We start from the raw sequence: 25,822 nt of genomic DNA, 5'->3' as shown, positions 1-25,822 counted from the left end.
CCCCCCCCCCCCCCCCCGCACTGTCCCTCCTCCTCCCTTCCTCTCTGTCTTCCTTCTTTCTTTATTTTTCGTGTCTTCTCTTTCCTTCTCTGTCTAGCCTGTCTGGTTTTATTACATTTTATAGCCTTTTCTACAGATTGCTTCAGATGAGTTTCTCTTTTCGCCACATGTAGAACAAGATATATTTGCTTAGGGCAAGATTACATTATTCTCTGCATTTTCATTAAAACAATATGACAAACCAAAGTGATGTCAGTAATGCAGCAGACATGTTCTAGTGGATGGTGTCCCTTTTCGGACTTCCGTTTTTCCTATAATGTCATGAATATTTTTATATCTATCTTACCTAATTCTGCATGTGAATGATGACATAGGTAATTAATGACATTCTGAAAAGTCGCTAGGAATGAGTCTGTATTACATTTACAAGCACTACAGGTACCTGTATTCATTTGTAAAAGCCCCTTAACACTTGTGTGAAGGACTTTTAAGAAATCATATTTGGGATTTCTGTTGCTTGAGTTATGAGGGTAGAATTCCCTCTTTATTCTTTATGATGATTTAGACTTAATATTACGTGTTACATAAATCATGAAAAATCACTATTTATAGCTATAGTTTTGTAATTGTGTATGTATCTTACGCACTGAGTCTACCAGACCCAGTTACAGTAATCTATACTGTATAGTTATAGTGATACGAAATAAATTTAGTTCTGTGAAAAAAAGTTCAGGAAGTTAAAACTGTGAGCCCTGGAGAGACATCTTTAAATTTTTAAATATGTGACATCTTCATTCTTACTGAATAAGTTTATAGGTGGAATTTTATAAACTGTAGAACTTTGAAGTATCTGCTTAGTCATTATTTGCCTTTTTTACACTTACTGCTTTAATTTTAAATATTAGTACATTGTTCTGGGGGGCCCAGTTCCCGGAGACCAGAATCTTCTTCCTTTTGTTATTATCATACCAAAGGAAAAAAGCAATATGCAAGGTAGAAAATATGATGATAAATTGACTCTAGGGGATTACAGCATAGAGTAGAAAAGAAAGTTTATTACAACCTTGGCATTGAGAAATTTTTCATTTTGATTGGTATTTGGTAGCTTATCAGATTCTGTTTCAGAATTAACCTGTAGAGATACTTTTCTGCCATTGAAGAATTTTCTCAATGTAGAAAAATCCAAAAAGAAGAGAAGCTTTAAGAAGCCAGTTTTTTTTTTTTTAAACATGGATTTATATGTCAGTCCATTAAGATTACAAAATAAGTCTTAAGGTTTCTTAAAGCTGATGAGTTGTACTGTTCAAATCAGAAACTCTTGTTTTGAACTATGTTTGCTACATTGTTTTTCCTAAATACCTATTTTTGGCTTTTCTAAAAAACTATAATTTCTTCTTTTCTTTTTTCTTTTCTTTTCTTTCCTTTCCTTTTCTTTTCTCTTTTCTTTTCTTTTCTTTTCTTTCCTTTCCTTTCCTTTCCTTTCCTTTCCTTTCCCTTTCTTTTTTCTTTTCTTTTCTTTTCTTTCTTTCTTTCTTTTTCTGTTAAACCTGGTATGTATAGTTTCTAATATTTTTTAAGGATGTGAGAAATGTTATATTGGACTGATGTTTTTGACCAGTAGACCTTTTCTGAGGGCTGGTGGTGTATAATTTCCTTCTGTGACATCAAGATCTAACCATTATGGGGTATTTGGTGCACACCAAAATTAACTACTTCATATAGAAACAATTTTTACTCTATAACTATTTCATTTGAGATTGCTGCGTAATCCTTTTTTGGGTGGGAAGATTTATCTAGCAATAGTAAGTCCATGTTTTCTGTTTAAATTATTCATGGTCTGAAAAACCTAGAGTCATTTGTAAGCTTTTATTTATTCAGAGTACAGTTATCAGGATTTTCCTGTCTTTAAATGAAGTACATCTAGTAATTGTAATGGCCTGATTTCCTTTTTAGTTCCTTTGTGTATTTATTAAGGTGTGGGGGTATGTGAAATTTTCTAGTTATAGGTACATAATAATTGTTTATGAGAGTAAGATAGTTATGCATTGAACATGAGTTACTTAAAAATATTTTAATATATTTCTGTTATTTTTACAAAGAACTTGAGTTTTTTATATCCCCAAATCTAAGGTTATTGAATTATAACTTAATCTTCTAATTGATAGGAAACTAGAGTAACTAAAAACTGAAACATTTGATACTTCACTTATAATCATCTTCATGTGTTCTTTAAAACATACTAATATAGAAACTGGAAAAATAATTTTTATTTAGCTGGGGAGAAGTATAAAAGGTAAATTCAAATACTTCACATATTTTGTTTCTTGTGCTCTGTATTATTTGGTATTAATAACATTAAAGAAGATCATGAATATCTTTTTAAAATTTAATCCTTTTAGTCTTTTTATCAGGAATTTTGTGATACCAAAATAAGTTGTGGTTTTGTTCCCTGAAACTACTGACAGTCTAAAGAATGTTAAGCTTAATTTGGAAAGATAATGGATAGTAAATGTCATCTTTCTTATCATCATAATCATCAATATATATAGCTGATTCATTGGAGATAAGGGGTAGATATTTTTGTCAGTTATTTATTGAAGTTCAAATTTTTATGTGAAATTCTACCTGACATCCCCCACCTTCTCTAAAACATCATGATTTAGAAAATAGGAAAAAAGTAAGTTTTAGAGGTTGTGAACCAAACACAATGAATGTGAAGATTAACTTTGTAAAGCTGTATGGTGTATTATGGGTCACAAGGGGTGCGCGCGCGCGTGTATGTGTGTGTGTGTGTGTGTGCGCGCGCGCACGCGTGCATGCATGTGTGTAAGCGTGCACATATGTGCGTACGTGTTTACTGGGAATGCTTGATAGATGCGATGCCAGTTGCAGAGCCCTGCTAACCCACCTAATGTGGATTTTATATATATATATACACACATACATACATACACACACACACACACACACACACACACATACACTAGTGGTGTATATACTGTATGAGACACACACACACACACACATACACTAGTGGTGTATATACTGTATGAGAGCACTCTGCCTATGTCATTTCATATTTTCAGAAAGAGATTTTATCCAGTTTTCTAAAAATTGCCATTATATTTTTAGTGTTGCTTATTGAGCCTATGGATTTCAGAATAAAATTTGAAAAATAGAAGCTGTATCTTCAAAGCAACATTGACCCCATATAGTTGTGTCGATTAGGAAATATGTGTGGGAAACTTGAATCTGGGTAACTCAGTTATTATTTTGATAATGTATTTTTAATGTGTGTGTACATTTTCTTAAAAAAACTTAAAGTAGAAATGTTACCCTTAACATATTTAAATTCAAAATAGTATTTTGAACTATAAAAATTCCTGTGGTGGTGTTTTGTTTAATGCATTGAGAAGAGCCTTTCATTTTTTAATACTTCATATATCTTTTAAATGGCTAATATTAGATCTTTATATTCAGCTCTTTGAATATTAGTATTTTGCGAATAAAGGGCTATATAAGTGAATCCACTTATTGAAAAAATTATCTTTTATTTTTTATTTACTTCTTTTTTTAAAAAAGATTTTATTTATTTATTTGACAGAGAGGCAGCCAACGAGAGAGGGAACACAAGCAGGGGGAGTGGGAGAGGAAGAAGCAGGCTTCCAGCAGAGGAGCCTGATGTGGGACTCGATCCCAGGACTCTGGGATCATGCCCTGGGCTGAAGGCAGACGCTTAACGACTGAGCCACCCAGGCGCCCCTAAAAAATTATCTTTTAAAGAAGAAAATAAATGATTATTGATCAAATGATTTCCATTTTCTTCTGAGTTTTAGTTGCATTTAGAAAATATCTGCCCATTATCGTCAGTGTATTTTTTTTTTGCAAGTAATTTACTTTCCCCAGAATGTGCTTAAAATTGTTTTTCTGGCAAAATTGTTCGGATTGTGAAATGTTCATGATTTATTTTAATATTGTAACAAAAAAGTATAAGTTACTGTATCTTCTGTATTATGATTTCATGTGAATAATTTACCATTTCTTTCTGTTTTCCATTGAACTATTCAGTGGTCGGTGAAGATGGTAAGCCTTATGTGCTGATCTATGTACTGTGCCAACATTAAATAATCTCAAAATATTGTTTTTTAAAAATTCAAAATAAGTGGTAAGGTACAACCCCACATTTTCACCTTGTATACGTCTTTTCTTTTTATAATTTGTTCCATAGTCCAATATATGCCAGTACTTCTTGATGTCATAAAATTCAAAAATAATGTGATTAACTGTAATCAACCCATTAAGTTCTTAAATGTTATTGAGTGGAGTCCTTGTCATGTTACAGAGCATAAAATTATAGTTAATCATTATTTTAAAAAGTTACATGATAGAACAAAATTCACATTTTTACAGAAGGAAAATTAAAAATGATTTTTCTTAACATCTTTTAAAAAGATTGTATTAATTTCTATTTGTAATTTATCACAAGAATCATTAGATTTTCAAAACAGTAAGAAAAATTTCCTACTGATTTCATTGGAGAGTTAGTGCTTTCTTCTTCTGTCCTACTGAATGGGAATAAAAGCACACATAACCTAAATATTGTGTGTGTGTGTGTGTGTGTGTATGTATGTGTGTGATGGTCCTTTATATATTTTAAACACATTAATGAAACTACATTGTGAAGACCTAACCCCCATATCTTTGGGTACTTGCATAGTTTCTTATTTTTTGGAAAATAGACCACTCTCTTTTAGACTACTTTCTTTCAGACTTGCAGTCTGGCCTTTTAGAAATTATTTTCCTTGTAGTAGGAAAAGTTGTTAAATGCTCAGAGGTCTTTATATCCATAGGAAGTATAGTGTTCTCATATTCTGTAAAAGAACAGATTAATATGTCAAAATTGGATATCAGAAATGCCTAGGTATCCACTGTTAATAAATTTGAGAACAAAGTTTAATTAGGGATAAGTGGAAATCTGGAAGGTTTACTTATAGATAATTATGAGTTTATTGTAATACTATCAGAAAACCCACGTTGAAATATATTTCTTTGTTTCATTAAATAGTTTTTCAGAATTTTAAGAAATACTCTTAAAAATACAAATTATGAAGTTTTATCTTTGGCGCATATATAATAGTTTTCAAAACCTGTACCTGAAATTAAATTAAATCTGACAACTTACATTAATAATTGACCACTAAATTTAAAGGCACCTTGTATAGGAAATTCTGCCATTCATTTATTTAGGTCAGATTTAGTTGATTGACAGATTCTTATTTCTGCTACCTGGTAGATTAAAAACAAAAGCCACTTAGACAAGATGCCCTACTTTTTTTAAGGCAAGCTTGTTAAATATCCATAATGTGTAGGCAACTTGTGGATAATTCTGGAGATTGTTTATTAATTAAATGTTACCTTTGATCATGGCTCCATCCTAAAAGTGAGTTTTTTTAAAAGTCAGGGAAGCATTTTTAGAGAGAGTGAAATAAAAGCTACTTAGCATATGTTATAGGCATAAGTGGTCCAAAGAGCAAGGATGTGTTTCATTTCAACAATACTTGAAAAAATGAACTGGCATATTCCTAAAATCACCAAAAGAAAAATGTCATCAGTTTTTGAAGTGTATAAACACTTATGTAAATATGGGTTTATAGTAAATGGAATCAATAGTTGCTAATATTGGCTCTGTTGTGTAAGCTCTAATAAGATAAATAAGACTGACCTAACATTTAAGATGAGAAAGACATATTTTGAATCAGAAGTTTACATCTAAATACTAGTACTTTTTCTTAAATGGTAGTTTCTTGTATATTAAAACATTAAAAAATTTTCAAACATCAAGCATCTTTCTTAAAGAAGGATCCCATCTTTTTTTGGATATTATCTTTCTTTCAGGAATAACTGAAGGATATTATTAGGTTATACAAGAGGATAATTGAAAATAAACTCCTTATTAGAATAATTGCTTACTTACATTTCACACAGTGGATAGTTCTACATTTTGTAATAATCAGGTATGTTTTGGTTCTAAAGAGTGGCTTAATAAATGTAATCATTGAAAGACTATGCAATATTATAATATATTTCACCAATTAGATTATCTTCATGAGGTAAGTTGCTTATTTGTATAAACTCATATTTGCAGTCAACATTCGCAGTATTTGATTTGGCAATGTGATGTTATCTATAAAAGAATAATTTGTATAGGTGAGAAATGTTATGTGTTTCCATTTTGTTGTTGTTGCTGTAAGAAGGTTCATATGTATTTATTTAACTGCCAAGACCTGAAAATAATGTGATAGTGGTCATTATCAATATTCTTTATCTGGTTATATTTCTACTTATTTCATGATTTTATAAACTGACTGGAATTCAAGCTCTTTCTTCAATACAGTTTTAATTAACATACATAATCTGTTTAGATTTCTCCTTAAAAAGGGTTGTTTGGGGGCTAATTTGAAAGTAAACTTAAAATTGGTATGTATTTTTATTTTATAGTGGGTATATTTAAAAAATAAAATTTCCTGAAGATGTCTTTTATAATAATTTAGATTCCCTTTTCAGGGCCCAGCACTAGAAGATTTCAGTCATCTTCCACCAGAACAGAGACGTAAAAAGCTGCAGCAGCGCATCGATGAACTTAACAGAGAACTACAAAAAGAATCAGACCAAAAGTATTTTTCCATTAAGTCTTTTCTACCATATTATTCCTTAAGGGGTCAACTTTGAATGATGTGTTTAAATGTGATGTATAAAAGGTTTAAAAATCATATATCCTAATTGAAATATCTTTTGAGGGAAAAATAAACTCCTAAACTTTGAAAAATTTTATGGTTGCTGTGTCACACATAAAAAAGAAATGTTAGCTTCTTAGGTTGCAGCTTACCTGTTGGATGCCAATAGTCTATATTTGTGCTTTCCATAATATTGCAAAATAGATTGATGATTCATTATCAAGAATAGTTTCACCAACACTAACCGTCTCTTATACTTCGATACATTTCATTTTGCTTCGATATATAAATTGAGTTCAATAGAAACCTAAAGCTTAATTATTTTGTTTGCAGCAAATGTGTTGGCAGACAATACTTGATTACTTAACAGCTTCAGATTCATTGATTCTTAGCTGTAATTTTTTTTTCAGTTTTATAAAAAGTTCCCTCTAGTTCTATTTTGTTTTCATGAACGCATAGTTATGATGAACAAAGGGTTATTACAGTGAATTGGTGCCTTACTATCTGCTTTTATAGTGAAGATAAAATTGGAGCTTAAACTATAGCATCAGTGATTGAAGGTTTTTTGGGGGTTTGTGTTTGTTTTTTTCGCAGCTCAGGCAGTTTTATTCCAGATTTAGTGTTTTGTTTTGTTTTTCTTGTTATTGAAGTATAGTTGACACACAATGTCACTTTAGTTTCAGGTGTAGAAGTGATTGAAATTTTGATCTTAAGAATTGTACATCAGGTATGATAGGATGTTTAATCTTAAATATTATAATGTAGTCGATTCTCATTATTTGTAGTGATGTTCTGTAAAGTCACTGTGAACACCGAATTAGTGAATACTAAAATGGAAAATACAGGTTTAGGCTCCATTTAGCCTCTGGTCACATTTTCATCAACTGATTGATTATAACCTTTTTTTTTTTTTTTAAGATTTTATTTATTTGAGAGAATGAGTTGGGGGGAGGGGCCGAGGGGGAGGGAGAGAGAAATCTCAAGCAGACTCCCGGCTGAGCATGGAGCCCAACACAGGGCTTGATCCCAGGACCCTGAGATCATGACCTGAGCTGAAATCAAGAGTTGGATGCTTAACCCACTGAGCCACCCAGGTGCCCAGATTTTGACCTTGTTTTATGTGTGTTTCTGTTTGAAGACACATAATTTAATATATATTGTTGATTCATTAACTTTGACTCAGGGCCAATAGCACTGTAACTCAGTGCATGAACAAAGCCTATCTAACTACATGTATTTTCTCCATAAGGCACCTCACACCCTTCTTGCCCTTAGAAACACTAGACAATACTTCACTACACTTAAGGGCTTATTTTAAAAAGAAAAATCAACAAAGAGCACAAAATTAAAAAAAAACACAGCACTAGACAGACCACAAAAAGATACTTGTTCAGGGTGTCTAGAACTTAGGAAAGAAAGAAGACTGGAGATATTTGAGTATCCTCTGAAGATAATGAGAGTCAATTATATCTCAATAAAACTAGAAAAAAGATCATTCTCAAAAATGAGTGTAGGATGAGGTGAGAAGAAACCTTTTGTCATTTTATATAACACACATTTAAAATTTGAGCAGAGGTAAAGAAGGATTCAGGGAAAGAGATGAGACTGTAGAGGTGATAAGGGAAAAGGAAATGTAACCTCCAGAAAATTAAGATGGAAAAACTATTAGAGTGTTAGTCAATAATGTCAGATGTTAGAGGGAGTCACGGAGTGCTGATTGAGGTATAACCAGCAGTGATGTGATTAGAGAAATGAAGAAGAGATAGATGAATGAACTGGGAGAGGGGCAAGTGAAAGATGGCATTCCTGTTTCTGTCATGGTTGAGTGGGAGGACAAATATGCTGTGAGAAAAGACTTGTCTCCATATATTACTAACTCTGTATACATTATCATTTTTATGCAGATTATCTTTAAGCAGGTAACGTTTGACTAAATTTAAAGAAATAGGACTCTTTTAAGATTAGGCTACATGAGAGTTCCCAGAATTAAATGAAACTCTTCTATCTGGGAACATATAAAGTGAATATTTAATTCTGTGACTTCCTTCCCATTTCCAGAGAAGCGCTCAACAAAATGAAAGATGTGTATGAGAAAAATCCACAAATGGGGGATCCAGGGAGTTTGCAGCCTAAATTAGCAGAGACCATGAATAACATTGACCGCCTGCGAATGGAAATCCACAAGAATGAGGTAGGTTTGTTGTTTTGTAGTTGTCTAAGGTAAAATCATTTTTACAAACTTCATTATGATGGATTGGTTTTTGCTACAATTTCGTCTTCAAATTTTTATTTAATTTTAGGGTTTATGATCTAAAAGGAATCATTATGGTATATAATCTTTGGGATTAGTTCCTCATTCAAGTTTTCCTAATTAAAACTATGTAAAACTAAACATGCCTTTCTTACCAGCTGTAAAGTTGATCATTGATCAAACTGGAATAAAGGTTTCTCTTCTCTAAGAATTACATAATTATGAAAACTTAAAGCACATATTAAATGTAGACTATCTCAAGAGCTTTTGCAAATATTTATTGAGCTCAGTTTTACTTATTTTTTTCCTAAGGCTTGGCTCTCTGAAGTTGAAGGCAAAACAGGTGGGAGAGGAGACAGAAGACATAGCAGTGACATAAATCATCTTGTAACACAGGGACGAGAAAGGTCACTTTTTGCATTCTATTTGTATTTCTTCTTTTCCCTCAAAGTTTTCTCACCTTTTTGTCCTAAACTTCATACACTTCTTCCCTGATTTAACAGGTTTGGCTTTTAATAATATTAGTCTTATGACCCTAAATGATTTTCTGTTTCTTTGTAGTAGCTACAGGTAAAATACGAAATTTCCTATTGCCGGTCTGTTCTAGATTGTCATGCATCCAAGAACAGAGGTAGGAACAGAAAATTCATGGAGCTACAGTCTGGAGGCATAGGCTCCTCCGAGCTGGGAAGATTCCAACGTTTAGTTGGGAGTTGGGTGGCTTATGCCAAGGAAGAATTTAACTGTTAAGTTGCCCAAATTTTGTGAAGGAAAAAAGAAATCTGTATTGTTTGTTTGAATCAGAGCTTCTAAAAGGCATTTTGCTAAGTTTCCATACCATTTGTGACATTTCCCCCTCTGTGTATATGTCTTCCCCCTCCCCCACTAACATCTAACAAATTAGGATATTCCTTAGAGAGACTTTGAGAGATCTAGTGTCAAATTTTGGTTTACTACTTAATTGCAGTGTAATTTGAATAAGTTCATTTTTAATAATCTCTGTGCCTCAGTTTCTTAAAGTATAAAATAGAGATTAAAATACCTCTCATACAGGGTTATTGGTAGTAAATGAAATAATGTACATAAAGCACCTCGTAGTAAAATACCTCGGAATAGTATGTGCTTGACAAATGTTAGTTCTTCCTTCTCTTTTCTTATGTTATCACTTTTTGAAAGAGTACCTATCTTTAGTATATCAAGAGATACAAATATACTGGTTTTTATTATTAGGTAAAACCTAGATTAAAGTAATCTAATCTCTGGTTTGTGTTATTTAAGAACATGGCTTCTAGGCATACTGAAAGTGCTTTTAATTTCTAATCATACCGATTTTCCCATTATCTTATTCAGTCATTTGATTCTTTAGCAAAATTAATATTTTTCTGTCTTTAAAAATATTTTAAAGAAAAAAAAACCTTTGGATTACCTGCTCTTTTGAATTTTCTGAGTTTTATTAACTTCCTTGTTAGCATGATTGATTGGAAGTTAACTTTATTAGAAATCTTTTTGCTTTTACTCTATCCCTACTGGCTTAAACTAAGAAGGGATTTTATTGGCTTGCTTTAGGGAGAGCTTGATCTAGAAACTCAATAGAACTTTCTCTCCACCTCACAGTTCTGCCTTCCACTATGTTGGCTTCATTTGAGGGCTTCATAGAATGATCTTCCAAAGTTGTGGTCTCATATTTCTCCAGGTTCAAGTCCAGGGGAGAAGGCAGGGAGGGAGCTTCTCTTCCGTCCTAAAGAAAAGTCTCTGTGAATCTATTCCACTTGATCAGGTTATAAGCCTACTTGTGAACTGTTCACTCTGACCATACAAGTGCTGTGCTGAGATGGGCCCTCTGGAGCCAGGACAAAACTCTGCCTGAAGCCTGGGAACTGAACATGGGTCTGGGTGGGTCCACTATGGAATTTTAAGGTTCTTTTGCCAAAAGAGGAGGTGATAAATCCGGGATGATGAAAGACGAGTGACCCCTACATTTCTCCCATTTTATCTCTGGACCCAGTGATAGGGAGACATATTTATTGAATGCATGCCGTATGCCTAGAACATTGTAATTTTTTAATTTCAGGAAATTCAACAGAGAAGCATTTTGTATTACCAGCAATTTATGAGTGTCATCAAGATTTAAGAAAATAAATGTGTCATTATATTTAGTTCTCGGAATTGATTCTGAGGAGTTCAACTTGTAGATAGCATAAAAAGTTCCCATGTTTGTGATACTTGATGAGGTATACTTTTATGTTTTATAGTCCCGAGGGAAGTTACACTGATGATGCAAACCAAGAAGTCCGTGGGCCACCCCAACAACATGGTCACCACAATGAGTTTGATGATGAATTTGAAGACGATGATCCCTTGCCTGCTATTGGACACTGCAAAGCTATCTACCCTTTTGATGGTATGATTTTCTTTTGTATTTGATAAAACTGGTTCCTTAAAGTCTACGTGCATTGAATCATGCACTTTAGTGTCCTTAGTTATATAATTCATTGTCAGCAAATTGTAATCCCAGCTCATTAGTATGAATATTTTTGTTTTAACTGTATTGCAAATAGAGGTTTTTCTTCTGTGCGTGACACTGAAAGAAAATTACTTGTGTTATCAGCATCCTAGTACAAATTTTAGTTATCAGCTTTGGTCAATACAGAATTTAATTGCCCCCAGAGATCTTACTAATACTACGTATACTCATCATAGTTGAAGCGGCTTGAGCATGTAGCTCAACCTAGGAAGTGGAAGCTAGTAGATGCCACTTGAAGCTCTTCCTTGTGACTTGCTGTTGTTGAGAGACCAGGTACAAGGTACATGGCATAGTTGAATGTCCCTACTATATCCAGACTCTATAGGCCGTGTTTTCAAGTGAGAGAAGGAGAGAATGTTGTCACTTCTGACTGCCTTCCGCTGTGATGGTTGAAGACATTGTGGTTCTCGCAGATTTTTTGTTGCCCTTCCTCTCTTGGACTGTGAAAAATCCTTTTCCTCAATTCACAGAGGAGCAGAGTAACACTTTTACAAATCATTTGTTATAAAATGGTATATGATTTAAGGACCTTCTCCATCCATCCATTGTGTTGGTTTTAAAGTTAAGTTTTTAGTTACTCCTCATTCTGAGAAAATAGTATTAAATAAGATCTTGCTATAATGTTATCTAGAGAATTTAGCATATGTTAAATGAAGATTCATTTGTGAAAACTGTTACTGCTAATCAGGTTGGAAGTGGTTGGCAGTGGAGAAGAAAGACAGCCCTGAGTCCGATGAGATTTCGAAGAAAGAGTTTGTGCTTTGCGGTTTTGACTATCCACCATCACCAGAGTTGAACCTGTGTTTTTCTCTATTCCCTCTCCAAACTATATTCTTTTCTTCTTTATTCCCACCCTCCCACAGTCTAGAAATATTTTCCTGATCCACATCTCATGAATTTTCTAGATAGCAACACCACTCAAATTTGTGAAAAGAGCTGAAGTAGTGAAATAAGAGAGTATCCTGTCAAGTCATATAATGTCACTGTAGCTCAGATACTTCATCTTTTACATAGGGAGTGATATTAATGCCAGTTTCCTGGGGTGGTTATGCATTTCCAGTGACGTAATGTATGTGAAAGTGTTGGGTAAACTACAAAAGCATTATAGAGCTGTTGCTCTATAGTGTCTATAGAGTCAATGGGCTCTTGGTTCTAGGTACATTGAAATCTGGTAGGGTTTCATGTTTTTTGTGTTGTATTTGTAACATTTATTTGAAATTATCACTTAATTATGCTTGTGCTATGAAAACTCTCATTTAGGACATAATGAAGGTACCCTGGCAATGAAAGAAGGTGAAGTTCTATACATTATTGAGGAAGACAAAGGTGATGGATGGACAAGAGCTCGGAGACAGAACGGTGAAGAAGGCTACGTTCCCACATCATACATAGATGTAACTCTAGAGAAAAACAGTAAAGGTGCAGTAACTTACATCTAAACTAACCAGGCAGCTTTGTGACGTGTATGACATAGGAATGATAACACAAAACGGAAACACACTCAACGGGTGGGAAAACATAAGAAAACTTAAAGGCATCCAAGATACGTTGTTCACTATGTGAGCTGAGTGTAGGCTCGATCTTAAAAGATGTGAATATTACCACAAGAAGCTGTTCTCTTGATGTTTTACCATTTGAGTGACGTCGGTGTGAAGCTTAATTGATGCCTTTTGCTTTATGTCCTGCTTAAGTCTCTGTGAAAGATTTGTGTTTTTCTGCCTTATAAATCATAGAATTTGATCTGTTGGGCAGGAATCCAGATATAGGAAGCTCTTCTCCCTCAACACACACAATTTGCTTCAGAAAACACAGTGACTGTAAGTGAATTCAAATAAGTAAAACTGCTCTGAAAGCTAACTCCCAAAAGAGTGGTTTGGCCTAGGAGTTTGAATTTTTGTAGCTACAGTTTCCAGGAAGAAAAGTAACAGTTCGCTAATTGAAAAAGGAAATACAATTATTTTCATTTTTCTCCCTATTCTTAGCTTTGGTTTCTTGAAGAAAACAAACACCTCGAACATAAATCTATTTTAGTAGTAGGCTAATCGAGAGACCTGTAAAATAAGTCAACCTGGTCTAGCTCTTATATGAATAAAATGGGTTTTTTTTGAGACCTGAAAATATTTTCATCTAGTATACTAGTAATTTTCAATGACGTACAGACTTCCTTCCAGATTACCACTTGTATTTTTTTTATCTTGAAAATGTCTTTTGGGAAATAGCCACTTTCGTGATATTTAGCATTTAGCAATTATACATAGGAAAAATAGATTCTAAATAAACCGAGAGGAAATCTTGAAGGGAAGTTCTGGCAAATTTTGCCTTGAAAAGAAGAAACTTTTTTGACTAACTGGGTTGCAGGACTATATCTGTATCACCATTTAGGACATTTTCTCATTTTAGCTCAATCATCAATTCAAAATTATTTTTTCCAATTAAGTTCAATAAGCATTTGTTAGAAAATACTACATAATTAGGATTGTGCAGTGCTGGTCGTGTGGGGAAGTGAAGTGAGGAAGCAATTGAGAGACTGGTCCTTAATTTTGCTCATGTCCAGATTTTTCTGGTGTTCTCACATAGCTGACTATTAAAATGATTTTAGACATTTGGGACAGACACTTTAAACTGAACATCCCTTTTGGTCTTACCAAAGGTCTTCAGTAATTGTTCTTTTCTTTTTCCTCCTGGACTACAGGTTCCTGAAGAGGGTTTCTGAGGAAATGGGCAAGATGTTGAAGGAGGTTACATGCAGCTGCTTTTAGGGGGGAGGGTATTAGAGTTGTCAGGCTCAAACAGAGAGAGAGAGAAGCAAGTTGCATGAGTGCATGCAGACTTTTTTTTTTTTTTTTTACTAACTTCATTATCATTTCCATACATTGTTTTAAAGAATCATTGTAATACGAGTCCTTAAATTCTTCATTCACAATTATTCACATAAAGGGAAAAAAGCCCAAAGTGGCTAACTTTTTTTCCATTTCTTTTACTGATGTCTAAATCAGAAAGAATGCAGAGCTGTCACGACATTTGTCTTACATTTGGCTGTCCCAACAGGACCGTCTATCCCAGCTCTGTTTTAATTGGCTTTTAGACCCGTTGTCTGTTAGAACCCTTGCCATTTGTCAGTGTCTGCCTGCGCCACCTCTGTGCTTGCTTAACATCCTGTTGCATGTCTCGAGCGATTGGGCTAGATTTTTCAGGCATGTCTTTATAATCCCTTGTTCTTGTCAAAGTCTTTGTTTTGTTTTACATTTGTAGTGCGAGTCACTTTGTCAGACATCTCCAGCACTAATGTTTCCATCCTAGTATTCGTGTACGCTGCTATAACTTCCCCACTGCAAACATTCCAGTTTTGGCATTATGAAGAAGTAGTTTGTGAACCTGAAGTATTTATGATAAGAAAAAGAAAACATCTCTGCTCTAGCCTACAGCCCAGTTGAAAGAACTCTGAAACGTGATACATCTTCACCTCAGTCTGAGAAGAATCTATAGTCAGCACTGAAATCCTGGCATAATAAACACACAAGATACTCACCACCTCAAGACAAAGAACTGTTGTCAGAAGTCAGCTGCTTCCATTCAAATGCTGCCTTAAACTAGAGTGCCTAAATCTGTTGATTGCCAACACTACCGCTACAGTATCCCACAAAGGGCTTTATGTGTCAGCTCAGTGCGACCTCCTTTAACTCGGCAGCGCTGCTGCGGATGCCGATGTAGCCTTGGTAGGTGGCTTTTAGAGCTCTACCATGTTGGATGGTGCATCTTCAAATTTATGCATCAAGCTAAAGAAATGTCCAAGTCCATTTTACTTTACTCAGTGTTTTTATGAGAAGTTTTATGGACCCCCCCATTGTGTTTTAATTTGGGGTGACCATGTTCTTATTTGATTATTACAACGATAGTCTGTTTCCAAGTGATGCTTTTGTTTGAACCAGATACAATTTAGTGAAACTCTGTAATGATCTATGTGCACTTTTACTTGTAAAATGGAAATTTCTGTATGTTTATACTTGTAAATATAATTGTCTTTAGTGCCCCTGTTGCTCATGTTGTCCTGCCTCGCATTTGTGATTCTGTTAATGACTTGTATCTTAACTAATTTCTTAGTGGTGTTTAATAGGGAGATGGGCATGGGTTGGTGGGGGGAGGTATTTGTACTACAGAAGCTTCATTAATTTTGTTCGTTACTGTTTTGAGGGAAGACAACGTGAAATGGTCTGTGTATTATTGGATTTTAAGCAATATTTTAAAAGCTGTGTGACTGCTTTAATAATTTTTCCCCAGTGTTATTTGAATCGTACTACCAGTTATACTAAAGCTGAATGACAATTGTGTGGAAGTTAATGCCTTCATAAGATCAAGTACACCCCTGTTTCACAGCTGACATATAGTGTATTACCTTTGAGGCTAGTAACTATAAAGTTTAGACTTTGAATCTCTTTACAGGGTTATTTATATAATGTGACATTATTCAATACTGACAGACTACATAAAGTAGTTTTAAAATCTAGTGCTATTTTTATTTTAAAGGTTAGCAGTGAGGAGGAAATGTGATCTGGCTGTGTTTGTCCTCTGTACAAAGCCTGAAGTGCTTGTGTTTTTTTGGCTGACAGCCACAGAGGGCAAAGTTTAAGGTTTTCTTGTAAGGACTAACTGTTCTTTTCAAGCTACTGTTTGTTTTTCTCAAAGCAGGATTTGCTTCCGTAGGAGGCAAGGTCCTTCATGTGGAATAGTGCAACCTGTACATGGGTTATTACAATAGGACAGACATTTGTACTTGCACAGTTTAAATCATTCTTAAATCATTCTTCAATTTTGAACATGTGAATCGTCCAAAAGAAGTCTTTAATTTTTCAGTAATTTTTACTCTTTTTGTGCACCTGTTGATTTAATGGTAAATGCTTTGTTTAAGATCGTGTTCTCTGTTGAGAATATTTTCATGGAATAAAACAATCTTTTCATGGTCAGTTAAGGTGTATAGTGTGTTATCTCTTATTCCTATGTGAACTAAAGAGTTGTAATGATTTTGTTCTTGGATGTGCTGAATTCCTGATGATACAGAGTAGATGACAAGTTCCGTTAAGTGGAAGCATCTGTGTCAGGTGACCTTTTTTGCAAAGCAGTTTTGGAAATTTTATTCTAGTTTCAGTTTCTTTCAGTCTTTCCTAAAGGTAAGAAAAGTTAACTGTTTCTTTAATTTTAAATTGAGTATAATAATTTGGATTTTTTAATCTTTATTTTACCATAGCTGTGTTGCTCACTTTCCTTTTACACCATCTTATCCTCTGCATCCATAAAAAGTGTCCCTATACCACATAGCTACCCACGTGCTGGTCAGCATTTAGTGTGCTTCTGCTTGAATTCCTGTTCGGAGAGCACCTGTGTCTTCCTGGCATTTCAAAGCATGGAAAGGCAATGTTTGTCGCAATAATGTCCACATCTGTCATTTTAGGAAGTCTTCATTTCAGAAGGCTCAGCTTTTTAAAAGGGCACATATGAAACCATGACTATTAACTTCTAGAAACCCCAGAAGATACTAAAACTCTGGGTTGATCCTGAACAATGAGGGGTTGCATTTGTTGTGATTAAAATTTAGAGATCCATGCCAGGCTTGGAAGTAGGGACATACACAAAATAGCAGGAAAACAGTGTCAACAACAAAAACTCAGAACAATGAAAAGGGCTTTTACTATCTGAATTGAGATCAGGGAAGTCAAAGCCTACTTGCTAGGGAAAGATAACATCCTTATAACAATATTAACGAGAGAAAGGATCTCCAGACTTGTTGAAAAGGATAGATTTTCTTTGTGAGAAGGTATTCGTTTAGATGAAAAAATACTAAAGAAACACCAAACCTGTTTTAATGAGCTCATATACCTGGGGTCAAATATATTCCCGAGTATAGTTACTATGAGTAAGAAACTGTAGAAAATATAAGAGGTGCCAAAAGATTAGGAGTGGGAAAATACAAAATGTGTAATTACACAGTTGAAAATACAAAACGGTAAATTCTGAGAAGTTTGACAACTCTTAAAAGTACTGGGTAATTTTGTCAGCATTTAAGAGAAAATGTAATGGGCAACTGACCTAGATCCTAAGAACAAGCCACATCAAATAGGCCTCATTCCTTTCTTTAGGTACAATTGGGAAACTCAGGAGACATAAATGTCTTTATTTCAGCACAATTTCAGGACTTGACAGGATTTCTGACTCATTTTTGGAAGATGCTGATGGCATTGTAGAAAATGGGAGCATGCAACGAGCTGATACCGTAGACCCAGAATGTCAGCCCTGAGGAGAACTACTTGTGGAAAGTATGTGTGTGTTATGAACCATACATAATAAATGTAAGTCTATCACCCAATTTAAATGGAAAATTACCATCATCCTCTCCTTCAAGGATAACCATATCCTGAATTTCTTAGTTTTTGTTTTCTTAGTTTCTCTTTATGTTACCATGGGGGTATTTTTTCCTGAACCTGATTAGCTTTCCATGTTTTTGAGTAAAGATGTTGTCATACTCTGTATGTGCAGGCCTGATATTCAGCCAGTGCACACTGATAAAACCATGGTTAATGCTAAATACTGAAATATTTCCATACCGATTGGTAAACGGTAATTCGAGAAACTAGTAAAATCAAGTTCCAGTACATGTGGTTTCTCAGAAACCACACATGATACTTTGTGATGTATTTCTGGTTTGAGCAATGGAGACAAAGCTGAAGGGCTTGCTATAGATTTACTATTATTTCAGGTTTGGGGAAGTCTTTTCTGGTTTTGTAAGCCCTTGAGTGGAAGAGGAACCTGCGTAACCAAGCTGAAGATCTCTTCTGTTCATCCTCCCAAAGATGTGCCTCATCCTGCTCAAGGGGAGATGTGGCTAAGCTCTGCTAGCAGCTGGTAAGATTGGGAGTGTGGGTAGGCACAAGTGTTAGGGACTTAGCCTTTTGTGGTGCAGTGATAGCCCTTTAGTTTTTTGTTTTTTGTTTTTTTTAACATTTTGACAGCTTATTTTGTGGTGGAGGGTGACCTGCCTTGTGCACTGAAGAGGTGTGAGGAGAGTGACTGTACCAGGATTCTTATACCCAGAAGGGTGTGCTCTCCCCAGGTGATAGCACAACTCCTGCTCTTTTCTCCCCCATCTTCCCTTGGCTGGTCTCCAGAGAGGAGTATCGTGTTTGTCTGCCCTCTTCATCTCTGCAAGTTTACACTCACTGGCCTGACCAAGCTGCTGTGTCTCAGGGCCAGCAGAAGCTCTGGCAGACTTGCCCAGTTATTTATTCTCTGCTCTCCCCTTCTTTGTCCTGAATCATAACTGGCATCTCACCAGTCATTGGTTCATTCTTGTTTGGCCAACGTGGGACCCAGTTCTGGGTATGGAATGAGACAGACGTAAAACACAAGTTCCCAGTTCTGGCAACCAAGATCATCAATCCCCACCCAACTAGTACTTCCTCCCTCCCTCCACCCCACCATTCTTCCTCTAGCTGGGACCTCCTACCACTGGCTCTTGGCATGTAGCCAGCACCCAGATGGCACTATCCTGTCTGATGAGGTAAGATGGGGATCAGCCGCATGTCCCTTCAGGTGCCAAACAGCACATTAGTAAATTAATGACTATTAGTTGAATGGGGGAAAGTCACTGGAAGAGTTTGCAGCTCTATGTCAGATAATGAGGCTATCAGCTGGTGAGAGCCATGGGAAACAAAAAATTATATCAGCCCAGCTGTTCGGAAATAATTTGGAAATTATTAGTGGTTGCTGAATGATTGATGCTTTCATCACTTAAGGTTTTATTATGTAGTTTATTTAAAGAATCAAAGGGATTGTTTTACTTGATTTGCACATTGATGTATATTAACTTATTGGTTCATATATGATTTATATATTATTGGCATCTCACTTTTAAGTATTTTAAATATTGCATGGTATCTTCTTCTGAGACTTGCTTTTTCACTCAATGCTCTTAAAATTTATCCATGTTTGTGAATAGTTCATTTTAGTATGTGTAGTATAACTTTACATCACCCTGTACCCTACACCTAACACCATCCTCCTGTTTATGGACATTTGCACTTTTTCTTGATTCTTGCTTGTGCTGCTATGTACATCCATGTGCATGTTTACTGATGATAAGAGTTCTGTGTTGCTAGTTTGTGAGTTATATTTATCTTCAATTTTTTAAAAAATGCCACATTTTCCTTCAGTGATTGTAACAGTTTTACACAACTACCACTTGTGTATAAGGGTTACTTATGCTCCATATCCTGGCCAACACTTAGGAGTTAGACTTTTCCATTTTTATCAATTCAGTGAATGAAAATGATATTTCGTTGTAGTCCTAATTTGCTTTTCCCTGTATATTGATGAAGTTGAAAATCTTTTGTGTTTCCTTTTCTGCAAAAAGTCAGTTTATATCTTTTGCCCATTTTTCTTGTTGGTGATTACCTTTCCATATTCATTCATGGGAATTCTGTATGCATTAAGGATGCTAATTGCTGGTGACTGGCTCAATTTCTAAGGAGGTTGCAGTCAAGCTGTTGGTCAAGTTTGCAGTCATCTCAAGGCTTCATATGGACCTGGAGAGTCTACTTCCAGGATCGTTCCCATGATTGTTGGCAGGTCTCAGGACTTTGTCATGTGGACATCTTCATAGGGATGCTCAGAACATGGCATCTTCTTCCCTCAGTGAGGTATCCAAGAAAAAAAATTCAAGCCAGAGGCCATATTTTTTTATAACCTAATCTCAGACATACCATGACTTCTGCCATATGTGCTTAGTGAGGCAGAGCAAACCTGGTGCAGTGGAGGAGGGGACAACAGAAGGGTGTGAATATTAGGTGGCAGGGAACAGTAGTAGCCAATGTGGAGGCTGCATTATGATTCGATATCCTTTGATGAATAGAAGTTTGTTTTAATGTAGACTGATCAATCTTTTATAGTTAATGCTTTTTCTGTCTAGTTTTAAAAAAATTCTTCCTTGATTCAAAGTAAAAAGGATATTCTGGATTTCCTTCTAAACGTGTTATGATTTTGCCTTTCACATGAAAGTTCTTAATTCATCTAGATTTTATTTTGGTGTATGATAGGGGGCAAGGGGCCATTTTCCCTCCCTTTCATTTGCTTAACCAATTGTCCAAGAGTTATTTATTTAAAAAGTTACCCTTTTCCCACTGAATGGCAATGTTACATCTGTCATACCAGATTTCCAATGACAATTTAATTACCATAGCTTAATAATGAAATTTTATATTTGGTAGAACAGATCCCCCCCACCCCATCTTATCTTCCTACGATGGTCTTGACTGTTTCTAGCCATGTAACTTTTAGGAAAATCTTACCAAGTTAGTTTGAACAATCCTGTTGGATTTGAGGATTGCATTGAGCATATAGGTCTAATTTTAAGAAGTAGTATCTCTGATATCAAGTCTTAAAATCTAGGAACATGATGTTCCTGTTTTTCTAAAGTGCTTTTCAGATTTTTAAAGTCTTCACCAAATTCTTGTACATGTTTTGAAAACATTCCTAGGTATCACATATTTTTACGAATGTTTTAACTCATTATAAAATACACATTCAGAGAAATGCATGAAACATAAATGTATGTTTAAGTTACTAGAAAGTCAACACTTGAGTCAAGAAATAAAGCATTACCAGCACTCCAGACACACACTGCATCCCCCTAATCACACCCTGTTCCCTCATAATTCTCCTGACCTTTTTATGTGGACTTTAAATTTTTATGTGTTTTTATACTTTGGTTCTTATAAAGAGTATAGGTTTTATTTTTTATTGGGGAGGGGAGAGAAAACGCAAAGAGGGTGGGGAAGGAGAGAGAATCTTAAGCCGGCTCATGCCCAGCACGGGGTCCAATGTGGGGCTTGATCTTGCAACCCAGAGATCATGACCTGAGTTGAAATCAAGAGCTGGACGCTTAACTGACTGAGCCACACAGGCGCCCCAGGTGGTTTTTGTTTTAAATCTAGGTGGCTATCTCTTTAAATCTAGTTACAGTGATAAAGTTTGGAGTTTTTTCTGACATCTCTGTGCCTGCTATTCTTCTCACTTTACTGTCTTTTTACATATATTTTTTTGTTTCCTCCATTTTTTCCTTTACTAGTTTGAAAATTTGACCCTAATTTTTATTCTTTTTTTTTTTTTGCGAGTCCTTATTTTGTCATTTATGCTTGAGCATCTACCTCCAAGTCAAACGGATAATCTTCAGTCTATATGTCACGTTTTTTTGTTTGTTTTTTTTTTTGTTTTGTTTTTAGTGTTTTTGTGTTATGTTAGTCACCATACAGTACATCCCTGGTTTTTGATGTAAAGTTCAATGATTCATTAGTTGCGTATAACACCCAGTGCACCATGCAATACGTGCCCTCCTTACTACCCATCACCGGTCTATCCCATTCCCCCACCCCCCTCCCCTCTGAAGCCCTCAGTTTGTTTCTCAGAGTCCATAGTCTCTCATGCTTCATTCCCCCTTCTGATTACCCCCCCTTTCTTTATCCCTTTCTTCCCCTACCAATCTTCCTAGTTATTATGTTCCATAGATGAGAGAAATCATGTGATAATTGTCTTTCTCTGCTTGACTTATTTCACTTAGCATTATCTCCTCCAGTGCCGTCCATGTTGCAGCAAATGTTGAGAACTCGTTCTTTCTGATAGCTGAGTAATATTCCATTGTATATATGGACCACAACTTCTTAATCCAGTCGTCTGTTGAAGGGCATCTCGGCTCCTTCCACGATTTAGCTATTGTGGATAATGCTGCTACGAACATTGGGGTGCATATGGCCCTTCTCTTCACTACGTCCGTATCTCTGGGGTAAATACCCAGTAGTGCAATGGCTGGGTCATAGGGTAGCTCAATTTTTAACTTTTTAAGGGACCTCTACACTGTTTTCCAGAGTGGCTGTACCAACTTGCATTCCCACCAACAATGTAGGAGGGATCCCCTTTCTCCACATCCTCTCCAACAATTGTTGTTTCTTGCCTTGTCTATTTTTGCCATTCTAACTGGCGTAAGGTGGTATCTCAGTGTGGTTTTGATTTGAATTTCCTTGATGGCTAATGATTTTGAACATTTTTTCATGTGTCTGTTAGCCATTTGTATGTCTTCATTGGAAAAGTGTCTGTTCATATCCTCTGCCCATTTTTTGATTTGATTATTTGTTTCTCTTGTATTGAGTTTGAGAAGTTCTTTGTAGATCTTGGATACCAGTCCTTTATCTGTAGTGTCATTTGCAAATATATTCTCCCATTCCGTGGGCTGCCTCTTAGTTTTTCTGACTGTTTCCTTGGCTGTGCAGAAACTTTTAATCTTGATGAAGTCCCATAAATTCATTTTATCTTTTGTTTCTCTTGCCTTTGGGGATGTATCATGAAAAAGGTTGCTTTGGCCGATGTCGTAGAGGTTGCTGCCTATGTTCTCCTCTAGAATTTTGATGGATTCCTGTCTCACATCGAGGTCTTTCATCCATTTGGAGTTTATCTTTGTGTATGGTGTGAGAGAGTGGTCAAGTTTCATTCTTTTGCATGTAGCTGTCCAATTTTTCCAGCACCATTTATTGAAGAGACTTGTCTTTTTCCCACCGGATGTTTTTTCCTGCTTTATCAAAGATTAGTTGCCCAAAGAGCCGAGGGTCCATTTCTGGGTTCTCTATTCTGTTCCGTTGGTCTATGTGCCTGTTTTTGTGCCAGTACCATGCTGTCTTTGTGATCACAGCTTTGTAGTACAGCTTGAAATCCGGCATTGTGATGCCCCCGGCTTTGTTTTTCCTTTTCAACAGTTCCTTGGCTATTCGGGGCCTTTTCTGGTTCCATACAAATTTAAGGACTATTTGTTCCAGTTCTTTGAAAAATGTCATTGGTATTTTGATCGGGATAGCATTGAAAGTGTAGATTGCTCTGGGTAGCATGGACATTTTAACTATGTTAATTCTTCCAATCCATGAGCATGGAATATTTTTCCATCTTTTTGTGTCTTCTTCAATGTCCTTCAAGAGTGATTTATAGTTTCTAGAATATAGATCCTTTACGTCTCTGGTTCAAAGTTAATTCCAAGGTAATGTATGGTTTTTGGTGCTATTGTAAATGGGATGGATTCCCTAATTTCTCTTTCTTCAGTCTCGTTATTCGTGTATAGAAATGCAACTGATTTCTGAGCATTGATATCCCACCACATTACTGAATTGCTCTAGAACTTCTAATAGTTTGGGAGTGGATTCTTTTGGGTTTTCCATATAGAGTATCATGTCATCTGTGAAGAGAGACAGTTTGACTTCTCCTTTGCCGATTTGGATACCTTTTACCCTTGAAATTTTACACACTTAAAGCTAAATAGTATCTTTAATCCTCCTACTGAGTAGAAGAAAACACTTTATCAGAACACTAGTAACCGATCACCCCATTCCTAGTTTGTGCTGCTGTTTTAATTGCCTTTTTTAAGCTCACACAGTAGACACTATTGTCTCAATATACCTAAAAGATTACCCATTTCACTGCTCAACAATCCTTAAATCTCCACCCTTTCTTCTGGATGAATTGCTTCCTCCGCACCCCACTTTCTTTCCTTCTGGAGCTCTGATGAGATGCTTTGGGTCATTCTGTTTTGGTCCTTTAAATCTTTTTCGTGTCTGTCTGCTACTTTTCTTCTTGTCTCTGTGTATTCTGGGCATGGTCTTCAGAGTCCATTAGAGCTTCAGTTGGGTCTAATCTTCTGGGTTTTTGTTGCTGTTGTTTGTTTTTTATTTGGAGAGAGAGAGCATGAGAGAGACCATGGTTGGGGATGTGAGGGGGCAAAGGGAGAGCAAGAGAGAGAATCCCAAGCAGGATCCATAGCCAGTGTGGAGCCCGACTCAGGGCTCGATCCCATGACCCTGAGATCATGACCTGAGCTGAAATCAAGAGTCAGATCCTTAACCGACTGAACTACCCAGGTGCCCCAAGATCTAATCTTCTGTTTAACATTAGCATCCATTGAGTTTTTAGTTTATTATACATTCCTAAAGGACCTACTAAGTTTCTCTTAAAATGTGATCATTTTTTAATACTCATTTCCTGTTTTCATTTTTTCTTTATACACAACCATATATGATTGCTTTGTATTCAAAATATAATTCTAGTATCTGAAGGCTTTGGGGTTCTATGTCTTTTTTCCTCCAGCATTTTATTCATGATAGCATTGCTTCTGCTTGATTTTATATATGTTCATATATAAATAGATATTTAGTTTTAAACATTTTTTTTCATTTTTAAATTTATTTTATCAGTATGAATACTGGATGCTTTCCTCCTCAGAGGATGGGTTTATCTGCTAGGCCCTAGGGATGCCAGCAACTTAGGGCCATTGTAAATCAGTTTGGTTTTGGGTTTTTACTCTAGATCTATTTGAGAATAGGCTTATAGTTGGAAATCCTCACCAAAGACCATTATCATTACAATTCTTTTCTTGTAGCTGTGAATAAAAGATGGGCCTATTTCTTGGTAACCTCTCTTTGCTGGCAGATGGATTTTTTCCCCCCAGTCTAACAACAGGGACCCTTTAAGGATCCCTACTTAATAGAGATAATTCATGTTTGGCTCACCTAAGACACCTTTTACCATTCACTGAGATGATGTCAGTTGCTTTAGGGGGCCACCCAGGTTTTTAAGTTCTCTTACAGAGTTTATATTTGCTGATTCTTTTGGTAGGTGGGGTGGGTAGGATTATTTCTTGGGGATTTTCCTTTCATTCTGTCAAGTTTAACAGTGCATTAAAAGGTAAGCTTATTAAAATGTATTGATTTAGTTGTAATGAAAGGGCTTTCCAAGAGCACCTAAATCACCACATTGCCAGAAGTAGAACTGTACTTTTTTTTTTTTTTTAAGCAAATAAAAAATAGTAATGTGATGGCTCAGAGGGGAGGGGGTTGGGGGAATGGGATAGGCTGGTGATGGGTAGTAAGGAGGGCACGTATTGCATGGTGCACTGGGTATTATATGCAACTAATGAATCATCGAACTTTACATCAAAAACCAGGGATGTACTGTATGGTGAATAACATAATACAAATATTATGAATAATAAAAAAACACAGAACATGAGGCAACTGAAAAAATAAAAAAAAAAAAAATGGGAAAGGTACTCATGATCCTAGGTCACATTAATGGAAATACAGAGACCCAGGATTTAAAACTAATATTTCCCTTGTAATAAATAGACCATAATGAGAGGCTCATACTTAGTTCTAGTAGGCATATTTACGATGGAAGGAAAAGTGGTTAAGTTACAGTGTGACATATGTAACCAATAAATTGTATTTTTTCAAAGGC

General features: G+C 35.6%; 1 protein-coding gene across 2 annotated transcripts in view; it reads left to right on the top strand.

Annotated features, from left to right (window-relative positions):
* FNBP1L (formin binding protein 1 like) overlaps window positions 1-16,470 on the top strand; it is a 99,682-nt gene extending 83,212 nt beyond the window's left edge. The window contains exons 10-15 of one of the 2 annotated variants that reach the window (XM_040627024.1): window positions 6,565-6,674; window positions 8,793-8,925; window positions 9,298-9,392; window positions 11,238-11,386; window positions 12,770-12,928; window positions 14,202-16,470. In XM_040627024.1, coding sequence (XP_040482958.1) covers window positions 6,565-6,674; window positions 8,793-8,925; window positions 9,298-9,392; window positions 11,238-11,386; window positions 12,770-12,928; window positions 14,202-14,209 — 654 coding nt within the window. In that variant the 3' untranslated portion in view covers window positions 14,210-16,470. Of the gene's footprint in view, window positions 1-6,564; window positions 6,675-8,792; window positions 8,926-9,297; window positions 9,393-11,237; window positions 11,387-12,769; window positions 12,949-14,201 lie in introns of those variants that run through there. The other variant, XM_040627023.1, reaches the window with a different exon arrangement.
* Window positions 16,471-25,822: the final 9,352 nt, after the last annotated feature.

This window comes from Ursus maritimus, unplaced genomic scaffold (genome assembly GCF_017311325.1).
Source record: "Ursus maritimus isolate PB19 unplaced genomic scaffold, ASM1731132v1 scaffold_12, whole genome shotgun sequence".
Taxonomy (NCBI): Eukaryota; Metazoa; Chordata; class Mammalia; order Carnivora; family Ursidae; genus Ursus; species Ursus maritimus.
This window is presented reverse-complemented; position numbering and strand designations above follow the sequence as displayed.